Here is a 14274-nt window from a genome sequence, read left to right on the forward strand (position 1 = left end):
AAAATTAACTGCTTTTTTTAAAGTGCCTGAGGTCCCCAAGAAAGTGATTTCAGAAGAAAAAATACACATTGAAGTTCCTAAAAAACCAGAACCTCCACCACCCAAAGGTATACGCTCAATAGTAATCAGACTGTGCATAAATTTTAATCTGTTTCTCTAAATATTTTCTTTCTTATGTTTGTGTTAGCAGCTTTTTTGTGTACTTTATATAATATATTTATAAGTGTTACGGACTGTGTGATCTTCTTCCTTTGTGAATAGCTCCCAGTAACAGTGGCTACTAATAGTGTGGGTAAAGCAATATGGAAAGAAAAAAAGCAACAAAATGGTTTATAAGGGTGGGCTTTTTCTGATGCTGTTAGGTTTTTTTTACTTTGGAGCTATTATTGTCTTTCTAATTCCTATTCTTCAAATTCCTGAAATTAAAACAAACAAATATCTTTAAAGAACCTGAGGTGCCGAAGAAAGTTGTTGCAGAAAAGAAAATACCTGTGCAAAAAATACCAGAACCTGTGGTTGTCCCAGAACCAGAGGCTGTACCTGAAGAACCAGAACTCCCACCAAAAGAAGGTAAATCTCAACATTATTAAAATAACTAAAGTATTGTTTTTCATCTTTTCTTTAACATTGTAATTATCCAAGTCTTCTGTTTCCTGAAATTCTAAATTATGCTAGTTCTATTTATCTACATATATGTGTGAAACAAACACACATGGTTGTTTTTGAGAAAAATAGTGGCAAATCTTGGATGTCTTAATTGCCTGTATGTTATTCTTAGTATTATTCTGCTTCAGTTCTTCTTACTATTTTTGCATATTCTTACTATTCTACCTGCTTGGGTTCATGAAAACCATCACAGCTAACAACTTAAAAGTAATAAGAGGAGAAGAAAGGAAAGTATCCATTCTAGTAGCTAAGAGCAGAAGTTGTCAATTTAATAGAAAAACCAAAATCTCCACCAAGCAAAACTAGATGCCATCACTGCTGTTTCTTGAAAGAATCTTCAGCTTATTGCCTGCAGTGCAATTAATATCTTTTGTCCTGTCCATTCTGTTGACAATTATCATGGCTTTTACTTATATCTTAAGTTATATTATTAGTGCATATATGTACTTCCACATGGGAGAATGAGTTTTGTGAGGCGGAGTGTGTGTATGTACTCTTGAGAGAAAAAAGAGAAAACCAAAAATGTCCTATATTCATCATTTAAAAGGCCAGCATAAATGATCAATACCTGATAGCTTTATTATATTTTCATTACAATTGTCTTTTCATGTTTTATGGTTCGCCTAATTTTGGTATGATTGTTGGTGTAGTTGTTAAATTTAGAACTAATATCTTTTATGTACATAAAGCAACCAAGACAACTTTGCCAAAAAAGAAAGTACCTGTTCCAGTTTCTCGAGAACCAAAGGCCGTTGCAGGACACGCGAAACCAAAGCCTCAAGAGGTGGAACTGCAAGAACCAGAAGAGGCTGGAGTGGCCCGAAAACTAAAGGCTGAAAAGGCAGTTCAAACACTAGAGCATGTTCTGACATCTGAGGAGCCGGAGACTGTTTTGGCACACCAAAAATCAGAACCTATTGTAGCATCCCAAAAAACAGAGCTTATTGTGGTGCCTGAGAAACCAGAGTTTGTTGTGGCACCTGAGGGACCCAAGCCTGATGTAGAACCCCAAAAACTAAAACATAGTGTGATGCCCCCAAAAGAGAAGCCTATTGTGGAATCCCAAAAGGTAGCACATGTTACAGTGCTTGAGAAACAAGAGTTTGTTGTGGTACCTGAGGAACCCATTCCTGATGTAGAACCCCAAAAACTCAAATATGGTGTGATGCCGCCACAACAGAAGCCTGTTGTGGAATTCCAAAAGGTAGCACATGTTACAGTGCTTGAGAAACCAGAGTTTGTTGTGGTACCTGAGGAACCCAAGCCTGATGTGCCACCTCAAAAACTAAAACACAGTGTGATGCTCTCAAAAGAGAAGCCTATTGTGGAATCCCAAAAGGTAGCACAGGTTACAGTGCTTGAGAAACAAGAATTTGTTGTGGGACCTGAGGAACCCATGCCTGATGTAGAACCCCAAAAACTAAAACATGGCACGATGCCCGCAAAAAAGAAGCCTGTTGTGGAATCCCAAAAACCAAAGCATACTGTAGCGCCTGAGAAACCAGAGTTTGTTGTGGTACCTGAGGGACCCAAGCCTGATGTGGCATCCCAAAAACTAAAACACGGCGTGATGCCCCCACAACAGAAGCCTGTTGTGGAATCCAAAAAGGTAGCACAGGTTACAGTGCTTGAGAAACAAGAGTTTGTTGTGGTACCTGAGGAACCCATGTCTGACACAAAACCCCAAAAACTCAAATATGGTGTGATGCCGCCACAACAGAAGCCTGTTGTGGAATTCCAAAAGGTAGCACATGTTACGGTGCTTGAGAAACAAGAGTTTGTTGTGGCACCTGAGGAACCCAAGCCTGATGTGCCACCTCAAAAGTTAAAATACGGTGTGATGCCCCCAGAGCAAAAACCAGTTCTGGAATCCCAGAAACCAGAACCATTTATGGCCCCTGAGGAATATGAGCTTATAGTGGTGTCTGAGGAGTCAGAGACAGTTGAATCAACTCAAAAAATAAGGCATGTTGTGGTGCCCCCCAAAACAAAACATTATGTGCAATCCCAAAAAACAGAGTTTGTAGCAGCTGAAGAAACAGGCTTTGCTGCAGATTTCCAGAAGTCAATGCCTACTGCAGTGTCCAGAAAATCAAAGCCCTTTGTGCAAGAACCTGTCATAGTGTCTGAGGAACCAGAAACCATTTTAGCATCCAAAAGCCTAGAACCTTCTACACCACTTCGAAAACCAAAGCCTGAAGTGGCATCCAAAGAACCAGAGATCATTTTGGCACCAGAGGAATCACGACAAGTCAAGCTGACCAAAAAGGAAGAGCATGTTGCTGCTAAAAAGCGAGCAGCTGCACAGCCTAAAGGTATCTCTTGTGCATAGGATCTCTTTTCCTTTCCTTGAGTATGTTGTTTTACTGCTCATTTTAAAGCTTAACACACATAACTAATAGATACTAATATCTTCAAAGAACATGCAATGCCCAAAAAGTTGTCCCAGAAAAGAAAATTTCTTTAGCTGCTCCTGGAAAATCAAAACCTACATCAATCAAAGCTACATGTTATCATGAATACATGACAATCATGCTGAATCTTCTTTTAAGCATTATTTTAACCTCTTTTGTTCTGTCTGTCGTTTTTGATCTGTTTTAAATTATTCTTGCTAAACAAATTACACTGAGTATGAGTGTGTGCTAAATTGTTACTTCAAAATGTGTCTGTTGTCCTCTGTGTTTCAGTCTCTGTATTTAATACTGAGTTTTATTGTAACTGTAAAATTAAATGTACTAATATCTTTGAAGTGCCTGAGATGGCTGAGAGGACTGTTCCAGAGAAGAAAGTGCCCCCTGCTCTATCTAAAAAACCAGAAGCTTCACTTCCTAAAGGTACATGTCACCACTATTCTCATCATAAGAAAGGGTGCTGCTTGCTTTATAGGGTTACTTTAATTGAATCTCGGTTTAAACTGATCTTTCACTGTATACTCTGATATCAAAAATGTGGGAGAGATGTGCCAAATATTAATTGCTGTGCAGGAGTGTGAAATGTTTCCTCAACTTAAACATCTAAACTTTTGTTATACTGGGTTTATGTCATATCAAGCAGATATGATAAACTCCTGTCTACCAAAAACCCCCAAAATCTTATAAATGCAAAGGAAGGAGTTCATAAACAGTTGTTCATATTAGTAGTATGGGTGGCTTCATGCATGGTTTAGTGGGACTGGGCTAATCTAAAACAATTAGATTTGATGATCCTAAAATTTTTTTCCAAGCTAGATGATTCTAAGAGAAAAGACAAAATAGACAGAAATTAAAGGTTTCAGCATAGCGTAGCAGTTTTAGAACATAGAGAAAAAAAATCACAAATATCTCTATGTATCTGTGTCACAGAGTGGAATATTTTCTTAACATGTTATTTATAATTCGTCTGTATTTTGGTCATACATAAACATATTCAACTATGGGACTTGCAAAGTTGTTACTTTGTATAAATAGCATTAAAGAGCTGTAAAGTTACTGTAAGCACGTAATACAGTGAGCCTTTAAAAAGGCATTTACAACTGGAATACAAAAAAAATTATTAAAGACACACTAAACCGAAGACACTGTACAGTGATGCAGTGATGCATCATTTATTTCCTTTAGAATTCCCAAGCTCTAGCCAGAGAAAATATTGCCTCTGCCAACAGATTTTCCCCATCTGAAATACAATGACATTTCTCAAGTGAAGTACCACCTCAAAGTGATGATATAATTATTTAAATAATTGAAATTAGTAAAAGAAGAAACAGTTATGGGCAATATCTAGTGATTAGAATGAAAGCCAGGAGACAACAGAGGGAAAAGATGAGAATTTAAAGAAGAGAGGAAACATGCAGAGAGAGAAAAAGAAAAGTGAAGTCAACCTGAAGAATATAGATAGCAATAACAATAGCAAAGTGGCTGGTTAAACCAGGACAGAACACAGTCATTTAGGAAACATGGCTGGTAAACAAATACAGTAGGATTCTACAAATAAATCACTGATCATATGTTACTAAGAAGCCAGATATATTTTCTACATTTCCACCCTGATCAAGAAGCAAAGACCACACACAGAGTTCCCATGTCTTGTGTGATGTGTTGGGTGCCCTGGCCATTCTACAGGCTGGAAGTAAAGCAGAGCTGATGGCTGAATGCAACCACAGCACTTTGTCAAAAAAGACTACATGCATTTACTACTGATTGTCTTACTGTTACATAGACATCTGCAGTGCCCACTCAACTAAAATGCACTAATATCTTTGAAGTTCCCAAGGTGCCCAAGAAAGGTGTTCAGGATGAGCCCACACCTGTAACTGTGCCCAAACAACCAGAACCAGCAGCACTTCGAGGTACCTGTCACTTTGAGCATCAGTCTAAATGAGATTGTCCTTATTGTCTTACATGTTATTTCTGATGTCTGTTGTTCTGCTTGTGATTTCCTGAAAATTCTACATCCTGTACTGTCTAGAAATTCCACTATTAGAATAGGAAAGAGCCTTCTAATTAGGATTTTTAATGTAAACTTCTTTTGTTATAATTTTTCAAAGAATCTCAAGTAAAACAAATACTTTTTAAACAGAAGTATTTTTGCTTAACCAGTATGAACTGGCAAACCTGTCCTACTGTGCAGGGGTATTTACCTTACACAGTCATGAGACAGCAATATTAAAAATTATAAAAAAACCACCACAAAATGAACTGGTCACTTCAGTGAAAATAAGCAGAAAAGACAGGTTTAATGGACTGTGAAGGAACTGCAGTTACTATGGGAAAGAGGAAAGAGGAACATACCTAGACAGGAGAATAGTATTTTAAGACTTAGACATACAGACCGAGAGCCCAAATAACAAATACTCCAAATGTTTTATTCATGCAGTACTTAATCAAATGTGTGGTAAATCAGGATGGTCTGACATAACTCTCTTCTGACTATAACCTCCTGGGGACTCAAGAAATTTGGTTCCTCAAATCTACAATTACATTGCACATAAGTATTGCATACAGCACTGATCTTCTGTATTTGTGCATCACAATTCTGCATCATACTTCCTTGCTGTGCACACTTACCCTCACCAAATGCAATGTATAAATACAGGAATATAGAAGCACTGAAACCTAACTCAAAAGCTGCCAAATATACTGCAAAATAACTGAAAAAAATAGAAGAGAAGTACAAGAAATAAGAAATAATAATGATGTAATAAAGATGGGATTTCAGCTCTCTACCCTGTCTGTGCCCAAACTGCTGAACATAAAGCACCAGGAGATTCATGACGAATGGTAAAAGATAAGACATGGGCTGAGCATGCTCCCAGAGAAAAAGACAGATCCCACCAGGGCTGAGAGTGAAAGGCTCTCCTCCAAGGCAGGAAAGACTGCTGAGTAGCACCCTAATTCACAGGTCACCCTCAAGCCCATGCAGAGCCAGCAGTTCTCTCTCAGAACCTTCCTGGCATCATTGCCCTGAGCCTGTGCCCTCTGGGGTCTGTGTGTGTGTGAGCCAGCGGGAGAGAGAGTCGTGTTGATTGCTGCTGTGAGACCACTTTGCTTGTGTTCATGAGTGCATCTCCAGTCTACATGTCACTGTGCATCCTTGTGTTGTGTGTACAAAACTGACTGCTACTAATATCTTTGAAGCCCCCGAGGTGCCCCGGAAGGCTGCTCGTGAGGAAAAAATCCCTGTGCCCACTGCCAAAGCACCAGAGATTCCAGCACCCAGAGGTACCTGTCCTCATGGATAACTTAACAAAGAACATCCTCAAGCTTCTTCTCCTAAGCCTTGTCCTACCCTCTCCAGGCCTGTCTCTGTTCCCTGGTGGAGGCTGTCCAGGCTGTGTGTGCTGGGACAAGGCTGCTGTGTGGTGTGTGAGGGTTTGAGCTGCCTGCTGGGATGTTCTGTGTCTGTGTCGCCCTGGTTGTTGTTCCTGCTTGCTTGTGTCTTCTCAACCATGTAAAATGAAATGCACTAATATCTTTGAAGTGCCTGAGGTGCCTGAAGCTGAAGTCCTGGAAGAGGAAGAAGAGGTGGAAGCAGCAGAAGAGGTGGCAGCAGTAGCAGAGCCTGGAGAGCCAGAAGTGTCTCCAGCTGAAGGTATAGGGTGGTGTTCTGAAAGAGCCTGCCATGCCCTCCACAGTGCTCAGTGCTCTTTGCCCCTCTGCCCTCTGTGGGGAGGGGTGAGAGCAGCATTTTGTCGTTTTGTATCTCTGTGTACCCGCACACCCCTCCAAGAGAGGGTGGGGTTTTCCAGAACCCCTGCCTCTCAATAAGCCCATTCTTGGGCTCTCTGTAGTGCCTCCACCTGGGCAGGAGTGATTGGCTCAAGAGGACACCCTGGTAGTCTGTGAAGTGTTTACTTTCTTAATTTCTTGCTTTGCCATCTGCCTGTTTGCTGGCCTTAAGGTCAGTCAAGTAAACGGATCTAATTTCTTTAAAGTGCCTGAGGTGATTGAGGCAGAAGAAGTGCCAGTGGTTGTTCCTCCCAAGCCTGTGGCTGTGCCCAAGAAACCTGAGGCTGTGCCGAAGAAACCAGAACCTCCACAAGCTAAAGGTATATCTTCTGGAGAGAAGTGCTTTTTATTTTACTGTTTTGATGAATATTTTCATTTGTTATCCGTTCTTTTGCATAAGATTTGTTGTTTGTCCTTGCCCCTTAACCTCTGCTGTACCTCTCTTTGTGCATGACTAACCAACCAATCTCTTGAGGAACATTGCAGTTCTTAGAAATATCTAAACTCTTTGAGTTTTGCAATCTTTCCTACTAATTTAAATGTGAAATTAAGATGAAATAATATCTTTAAAGTGCTCAAGGTGCCCAAGAAAGCTGTCCCACAAGAAAAGAAGCCTGTTGCAGTACCCAAACAACCAGAACCACCACCAGCCAAAGGTACAGGTCATCATTAGTATTATCATTAGAAAAAAATCATCCTCTTCTGGACTTCAGTTTAACTAATTTTTTGATGGTGGCCTATCAGAGATAGGTGCCTAAGAAATAGGAAGTGCAATGTGGAGTGTCAAAAACATGGCAGAAAAACTCAATTTCATACCTTGAAAAATATCTCTAGCTCACTGAACTTTTAGTAAAGTTTAAGAATTAACATTTTCTTAGTTTAACGACAAATTAACATTTGTTTAGCTTAAACAGAATATCATTTTTTTACTGTAGAAGAGCCTGAAAAATAAATCTTTAAGTTTAAAGAGCCAAATATTGCATCCCTGAAACTTCTAATAGATGACAGCAGCAGAATGAGTTCTCTACCTATTTAAAAGTTAGGTAATGCCAATATACAGGAGGAATTTCTGCTAAGGAAGTACTGGATATATTTGTGATTATCTTAATAGCACATTAATAGATCTAATAAGAGAAGAGGGAGGTATAAGAAGTATATATTTTTCTACAGCAGAATTTAAATGAAAGAAATGGAGGAACATAGAAAGTTAAGACGACATGTAAAGAATGAAAATAATTGATAGAAAAAAATGATGGTGCTGAGCAATCAAATGCTATTTCCAAAAAAAAAGTTTCAATGACAAAGTAGTCGTGAATTATACTGGCAGATAAACAAATACAGTAGGATTCTACAAATAAATCACTGATCATATGTTACTAAGAAGCCAGATATATTTTCTACATTTCCACCCTGATCAAGAAGCAAAGACCACACACAGAGTTCCCATGTCTTGTGTGATGTGTTTGGTGCCCTGGCCATTCTACAGGCTGGAAGTAAAGCAGAGCTGATGGCTGAATGCAACCACAGCACTTTGTCAAAAAAGACTACATGCATTTACTACTGATTGTCTTACTGTTACATAGACATCTGCAGTGCCCACTCAACTAAAATGCACTAATATCTTTGAAGTTCCCAAGGTGCCCAAGAAAGGTGTTCAGGATGAGCCCACACCTGTAACTGTGCCCAAACAACCAGAACCAGCAGCACTTCGAGGTACCTGTCACTTTGAGCATCAGTCCAAATGAGACTGTCCTTATTGTCTTACATGTTATTTCTGATGTCTGTTGTTGTTGTTGTTGTTGTGTTCATTTGGGATTTCCTGAAACTTCTACATTTTGTGCCATTTATGAGTTAGGAATTTGAAAATTTAGTATTTTGTATAAACAATTCAAAGTATATTTTGATTTTACTATATCAGTGTCTGCTGATTCTTATTTGGAACCACTAGACACTGAAATGCTGTATTAAAAAAAAAATAAAAGAAAAGAGAGAGAAGTATAAGCCAAGAATGGATATACAGAAGGACAAAAATGGGGAAAAATGAGAAAAACTGTGTTCCTCATCCTGTCTGTGCCCAAACTGCTGAACATAAAGCACCAGGAGATTCACGATAAATGGTAAAAGATAAGACATGGGCTGAGCATGCTCCCAGAGAAAAAGACAGATCCCACGAGGGCTGAGAGTGAAAGGCTCTCCTCCAAGGCAGGAAAGACTGCTGAGTAGCACCCTAATTCACAGGTCACCCTCAAGCCCATGCAGAGCCAGCAGTTCTCTCTCAGAACCTTCCTGGCATCACTGCTCTGAGCCTGTACCCTCTGGGGGTCTGTGTGTGTGTGAGCCAGCGGGAGAGAGAGTCGTGTTGATTGCTGCTGTGAGACCACTTTGCTTGTGTTCATGAGTGCATCTCCAGTCTACATGTCACTGTGCATCCTTGTGTTGTGTGTACAAAACTGACTGCTACTAATATCTTTGAAGCCCCCGAGGTGCCCCGGAAGGCTGCTCGTGAGGAAAAAATCCCTGTGCCCACTGCCAAAGCACCAGAGATTCCAGCGCCCAGAGGTACCTGTCCTCATGGATAACTTAACAAAGAACATCCTCAAGCTTCTTCTCCTAAGCCTTGTCCTACCCTCTCCAGGCCTGTCTCTGTTCCCTGGTGGAGGCTGTCCAGGCTGTGTGTGCTGGGACAAGGCTGCTGTGTGGTGTGTGAGGGTTTGAGCTGCCTGCTGGGATGTTCTGTGTCTGTGTCGCCCTGGTTGTTGTTCCTGCTTGCTTGTGTCTTCTCAACCATGTAAAATGAAATGCACTAATATCTTTGAAGTGCCTGAGGTGCCTGAAGCTGAAGTCCTGGAAGAGGAAGAAGAGGTGGAAGCAGCAGAAGAGGTGGCAGCAGTAGCAGAGCCTGGAGAGCCAGAAGTGTCTCCAGCTGAAGGTATAGGGTGGTGTTCTGAAAGAGCCTGCCATGCCCTCCACAGTGCTCAGTGCTCTTTGCCCCTCTGCCCTCTATGGGGAGGGCTGAGAGCAGCATTTTGTCATTTTGTATCTCTGTGTGGATGACCTTAAGCTCAGTCAAGTAAACACATCTAATATCTTTAAAGTGCCTGAGGTGATTGAGGAGGAAGAGGCAGAGCAGGAGGTGCCCATGGTCGTTCCTCCCAAGCCTGTGGCTGTGCCAAAGAAACCTGTGGCTGTTCCTAAGAAACCTGTTGCTGTGCCAAAGAAAACTGTGGCTGTACCCAAGAAACCAGAGCCTGCTGCCGAGCCAAAAGTACCAGAACCTGTGCCTGTCCTTAAAAAACATAAAGTTCCTTCAGTTAAAGGTACATACATCAGTGTTTGGGCATCTCCTTACCTCTTTTCTCCGAATACCTTCCCCCTTATTTCACTGATGTATGCATTTCCAAATGAATAATCTGCTACTTGAATTTATTATTCTTCATGTTTTGTATGCCCTCCTCTTTTTAGTCATTGCACTTTTCACTGTTATGTGTAGACATGTGTGTTAATAGTCACAAAAATGAGTATTTACTAATATCTTTAAAGAAACTGAAGTGCAAGAGAGAACAGTCCCAGAAGAGAAAGTGCCTCTTACAACACCTAAAAAGTCACAATTAGAAAAACCAGAGCTTCCTCCAACCAAAGGTACTTATTGCCAGGAGGCATCTCCTGAGAAGAAATGTTTTCTATATTCTCTCTGTGCTTTGTTCATAACTGAATCTATAAAATTTGTCAGTTGAATGTTGCCTACCTTGAGAAAGACTGGAACTCAGTCTTTCATGGTTATGGCCACTGTTACTGTGATATTTTTGTGTGCTAGATGTCTTCGTCTTTTTATGTTTCATATGTACATTCATATACTCAAAAATAAAATGAACTTAATATTTTTTTTAAGTGTCTGAGGTGCCCAAGAAACCTGTCTCAGAGGAGAAAGTACCTGTTGCTATTCCTAAAATACCCGAATCACTACCAAGTGAAGGTTCGTGCCACCACAGATTTTACTCTAAGCACAATCCTTTGTCCTGTTCTTCCGAGTAGTAGACATTTTCCTTTTTCTTCCATTGTGATGTTTGTAAAATTGTTCACTTCATATTTTAGATTATGAACTTCATATTTAGATTATGACTAGTCAATATTTCTTGTCTCTCTTACTGTATCTTCTTATTTGGAAGTAAAATATATGCTCCTGCACAGGATATGTCTCTTTTAAAGATAATGTTAAATTCCCACTAAACTGGAGTCTCTCAAAAGTTAGAATTTATGTTGCTGTTACAACCTTAAATTAATTGAGAGCATTAACCTTTTTATTCTTTCCTGTCACAATGATTCATCCACAAATTTAATGTTTACTTTATATTGTATACTTAAAAAATTCTGTCCTTCACACAATCTTCACTCATGCTTAGAAATAAAGTAGTTTTCAAGATCTTGCATTAACTGCAATGGTAATAGATACTGAGTGATCACTTATCCTAATATATATTTGTCTGTGTCTGTTGAAGTAGATTTGCTCTTTGTTATATTTGTGTAATTGTTCAAGTGAAACAATCTTATAATTGAAAACTTACACTAGTTGTCAATATTCTTTAAAGAATATGAAATCATAAAGGAGATTGAGCCTGAAGAAGCAGAAGAAATTCCAGTTGTAGAAGTTGAAGAAGCTTTACCAGTTGAAGGTATACAAAGTACTTCCCTAGAGGCTGCCACACACCTTTCTTTCATTATCATCATGTGCAGCTTTTTCTTGCTCCCATTTTTCACGTGTGCCTGTGTTTTGTTGGTCAACTCTGTGTTGTAAATCTTTCTGTAAGTCTTCCATTGTTGTGTTCTGGAAATTATTTCTGATCATTTAATTCAAAGTACAACCTGAAGATCATTTAAAATTCTTTCATTTTGCTTCTTGTCCACAAGAGTCTTCCCATCATTTGGTTTCTACTTTTGTTCTCATATTATTAACATGCTTTTTTAAGTCAGCGTGGATATTTCTATTGTGTGCATGCTGTGAAGCAGTAACCCAAGGCTCTTTCATGCTCCCATTTAATTCAATGACATTTTTTCACTGACTTCACTGGAAATGGAAAATGGTGGACTTTAGGTTTGTACATTACTCTTCACATAACTACCATCATAGGAAATTTATTCTAAATCTACCTAATGTTATTTGAAGTGCCGCAACCTGAAAAGAAGATCCCTGAAAAGAGAAAACCACCACCACCACCTGCTCCAAAAGAAGATATTAAACTGGCAAAAGATCTACTTAAAGGTATAATCATCTGAAGCCATAAAAAATGGTGGAAACTCAATCTTTTAAAATTATACTGATGAACCTTGACAAGCATGCTTTTAGACTGTATTTTTGTGTCTTTTTTATTTATTTTCTAATATACTATATTTTAATGATGCGCCTCACTAATGCTCAGTCCATCACTATTTTTAATCAGCGTTTACATGGGTTCTTTTCAATAGTTACAGGAAAAAATTATTAAAACTATTTTAATTGAGTTAACACATTCTTCTATCCTTAACATAATTATTCTTTCTTTAACATATTCTTACAAATGAAAAGAATCCCCAGCAAAAATTTGCTGGTGTTACATGAACACGGGTTTCAGATCAATTGTGCTTCCTACAGACCATCTGACTTTTTCTAAACAGTTAATCAGCAGGAATCTTAGCTTTGCAGCTTTTTGTCCTTCTTTTACATCAACACTATTAATGAGGTGTTTGGATTTTTTAGAAAACTCCTTTCTTTTTGGAGTCTAATGTGTGTTGTAAAATTCAAATAATTCTCTTTAAAGCTCCTGAGGCAAGGAAGAAAGCTGTGCCTGCAAAACCTGCTGAGCCTCCGAAATTGGAACCCCCTCCTGCTAAAGGTACCTAGCTAATATGAGAATCTACCTTAAAATAAACCTCTGTGAGCCCAAAGGTGTAGTTTTCAGTATTTTCTTGTTTAATTTGCTCGAATATATCAAAACTCTGTCTATGTTACATTATGCTCAACATGCACCCCCACTTGGGCGTATATGTATGTGTTATATTTATGTCCACTTTAATCTCCCATCATGCAATCCATGAGACGTAAGCGACAGAAACATAGAAGAGTGAGAGTTTTTATGAGTTTTATCACTTGTGTAAGTGCTCACTTTGGTTTAATATCACAGACAGACAGCTCATATGAATGGCATCTAACATAAGCCTGTAGTGAAGGAGGACAAGGAAATAAAAATGTTGTGATGATGATTCTTCTTGAATACATAACCTTTATAGTTTTCTCAATCTTCTCCCCTGATGATTTGTATGAAAACTTTCGAATATATATAAGCTTAGATGACAGCTGTATGCAAATTATGTAGAAAATACATTAAAATTATTGGCTTCAATAGGAAAAGTTTTACCTTTGATATTCATATTCAGTAGTGGACTAGTATTTGATTTGTGTGTTTGGACATGCTAATTGTTGGTTAACTATTACTGCTGTTATGAACCTATAACAAAACCTGGAATAATATTCTTTTAAGTGCCTGGACTTGTAAAGAAACCTCGCAAAGTAATTCCTGAGACTACTCCCCCACCAAAAGAAGAAGTTGTTTTGAAAAGAGGTATAGTAACTTGACTCTGTTTTTAAAAAAATGGTATTTTAACATTTATCAACATATTCCTCTAAGTAAAATTGTTTCACATGTGTGATATGGAACATTACACGATAAAGTACTAATGTCTGTTTCTTGGCAAAAGCAGTTGTAGTTGCAGGGAGGAAGGGGGTGTAGCCTGAAAAGGGTCAGATGCAAAGGATCTCTAGTGAAAACAGAGCAGAGCAAGGAAAATCTAGTTCCCTATGTTTCTCTATTGCATTTTCCTTATCTCTTTATACTAGAGTTGAGAGTCTTCCACTGCCCACAGTATGAATGTTATTTAAGTTACATGTTTAGTCTGTGTATTCTCTTTTATGGTTTTCTTTGAAGTACCACACAGCACACAGAATCCCATGGTACTGCTGGACATTAGTCCCATTTCCTGCAAAGTCTGGGGCATTCTGAGTCATTTCATGCTCAACTACTGCTTAGAAAAAAGGAGCACTAATTCCAATTCTTTTTGAAATACAACAGAGGGATGATTCATGCCTGTACCTTCAAGTTTCAGACAACATAATAAATCATAATATTCCATTTTTCAGATTACAGTGTCATTACATACCCAAGATGGAGAACTGAGAGGACAGAACCAAGTAAAATCAATAGCATGAAAAAAATTATATAAATTTGAGCTCTCCAAATACAATACTTGGGGATTTTGTATTGTTCTCTCACTCAAGTCAATGGGAGTTTAATCTATAATCCTGCATTGTGTCCCTAAATATCATCTTGGACTACAGCTAATAATTCATAATTACATATAGCAAGTCATCATTTAA

General features: G+C 38.7%; 1 protein-coding gene across 1 annotated transcript in view; it reads left to right on the plus strand.

Moving 5' to 3' along the window:
* Positions 1-14274, plus strand: part of TTN (titin) — a 240161-nt gene that overhangs the window by 119651 nt on the left and 106236 nt on the right. The window contains 17 exon segments of the mRNA XM_066323289.1: positions 24-107; positions 448-570; positions 1356-2981; positions 5189-5196; positions 6203-6362; positions 6622-6732; positions 7076-7189; positions 7442-7525; positions 8499-8582; positions 9345-9428; positions 9688-9798; positions 9965-10186; positions 10759-10842; positions 11456-11539; positions 12031-12126; positions 12662-12736; positions 13382-13462. Of these exon segments, the coding sequence (XP_066179386.1) occupies positions 24-107; positions 448-570; positions 1356-2981; positions 5189-5196; positions 6203-6362; positions 6622-6732; positions 7076-7189; positions 7442-7525; positions 8499-8582; positions 9345-9428; positions 9688-9798; positions 9965-10186; positions 10759-10842; positions 11456-11539; positions 12031-12126; positions 12662-12736; positions 13382-13462 (3231 nt within the window).

This window comes from Sylvia atricapilla, chromosome 7 (genome assembly GCF_009819655.1).
Source record: "Sylvia atricapilla isolate bSylAtr1 chromosome 7, bSylAtr1.pri, whole genome shotgun sequence".
NCBI classification, from domain to species: domain Eukaryota; kingdom Metazoa; phylum Chordata; class Aves; order Passeriformes; family Sylviidae; genus Sylvia; species Sylvia atricapilla.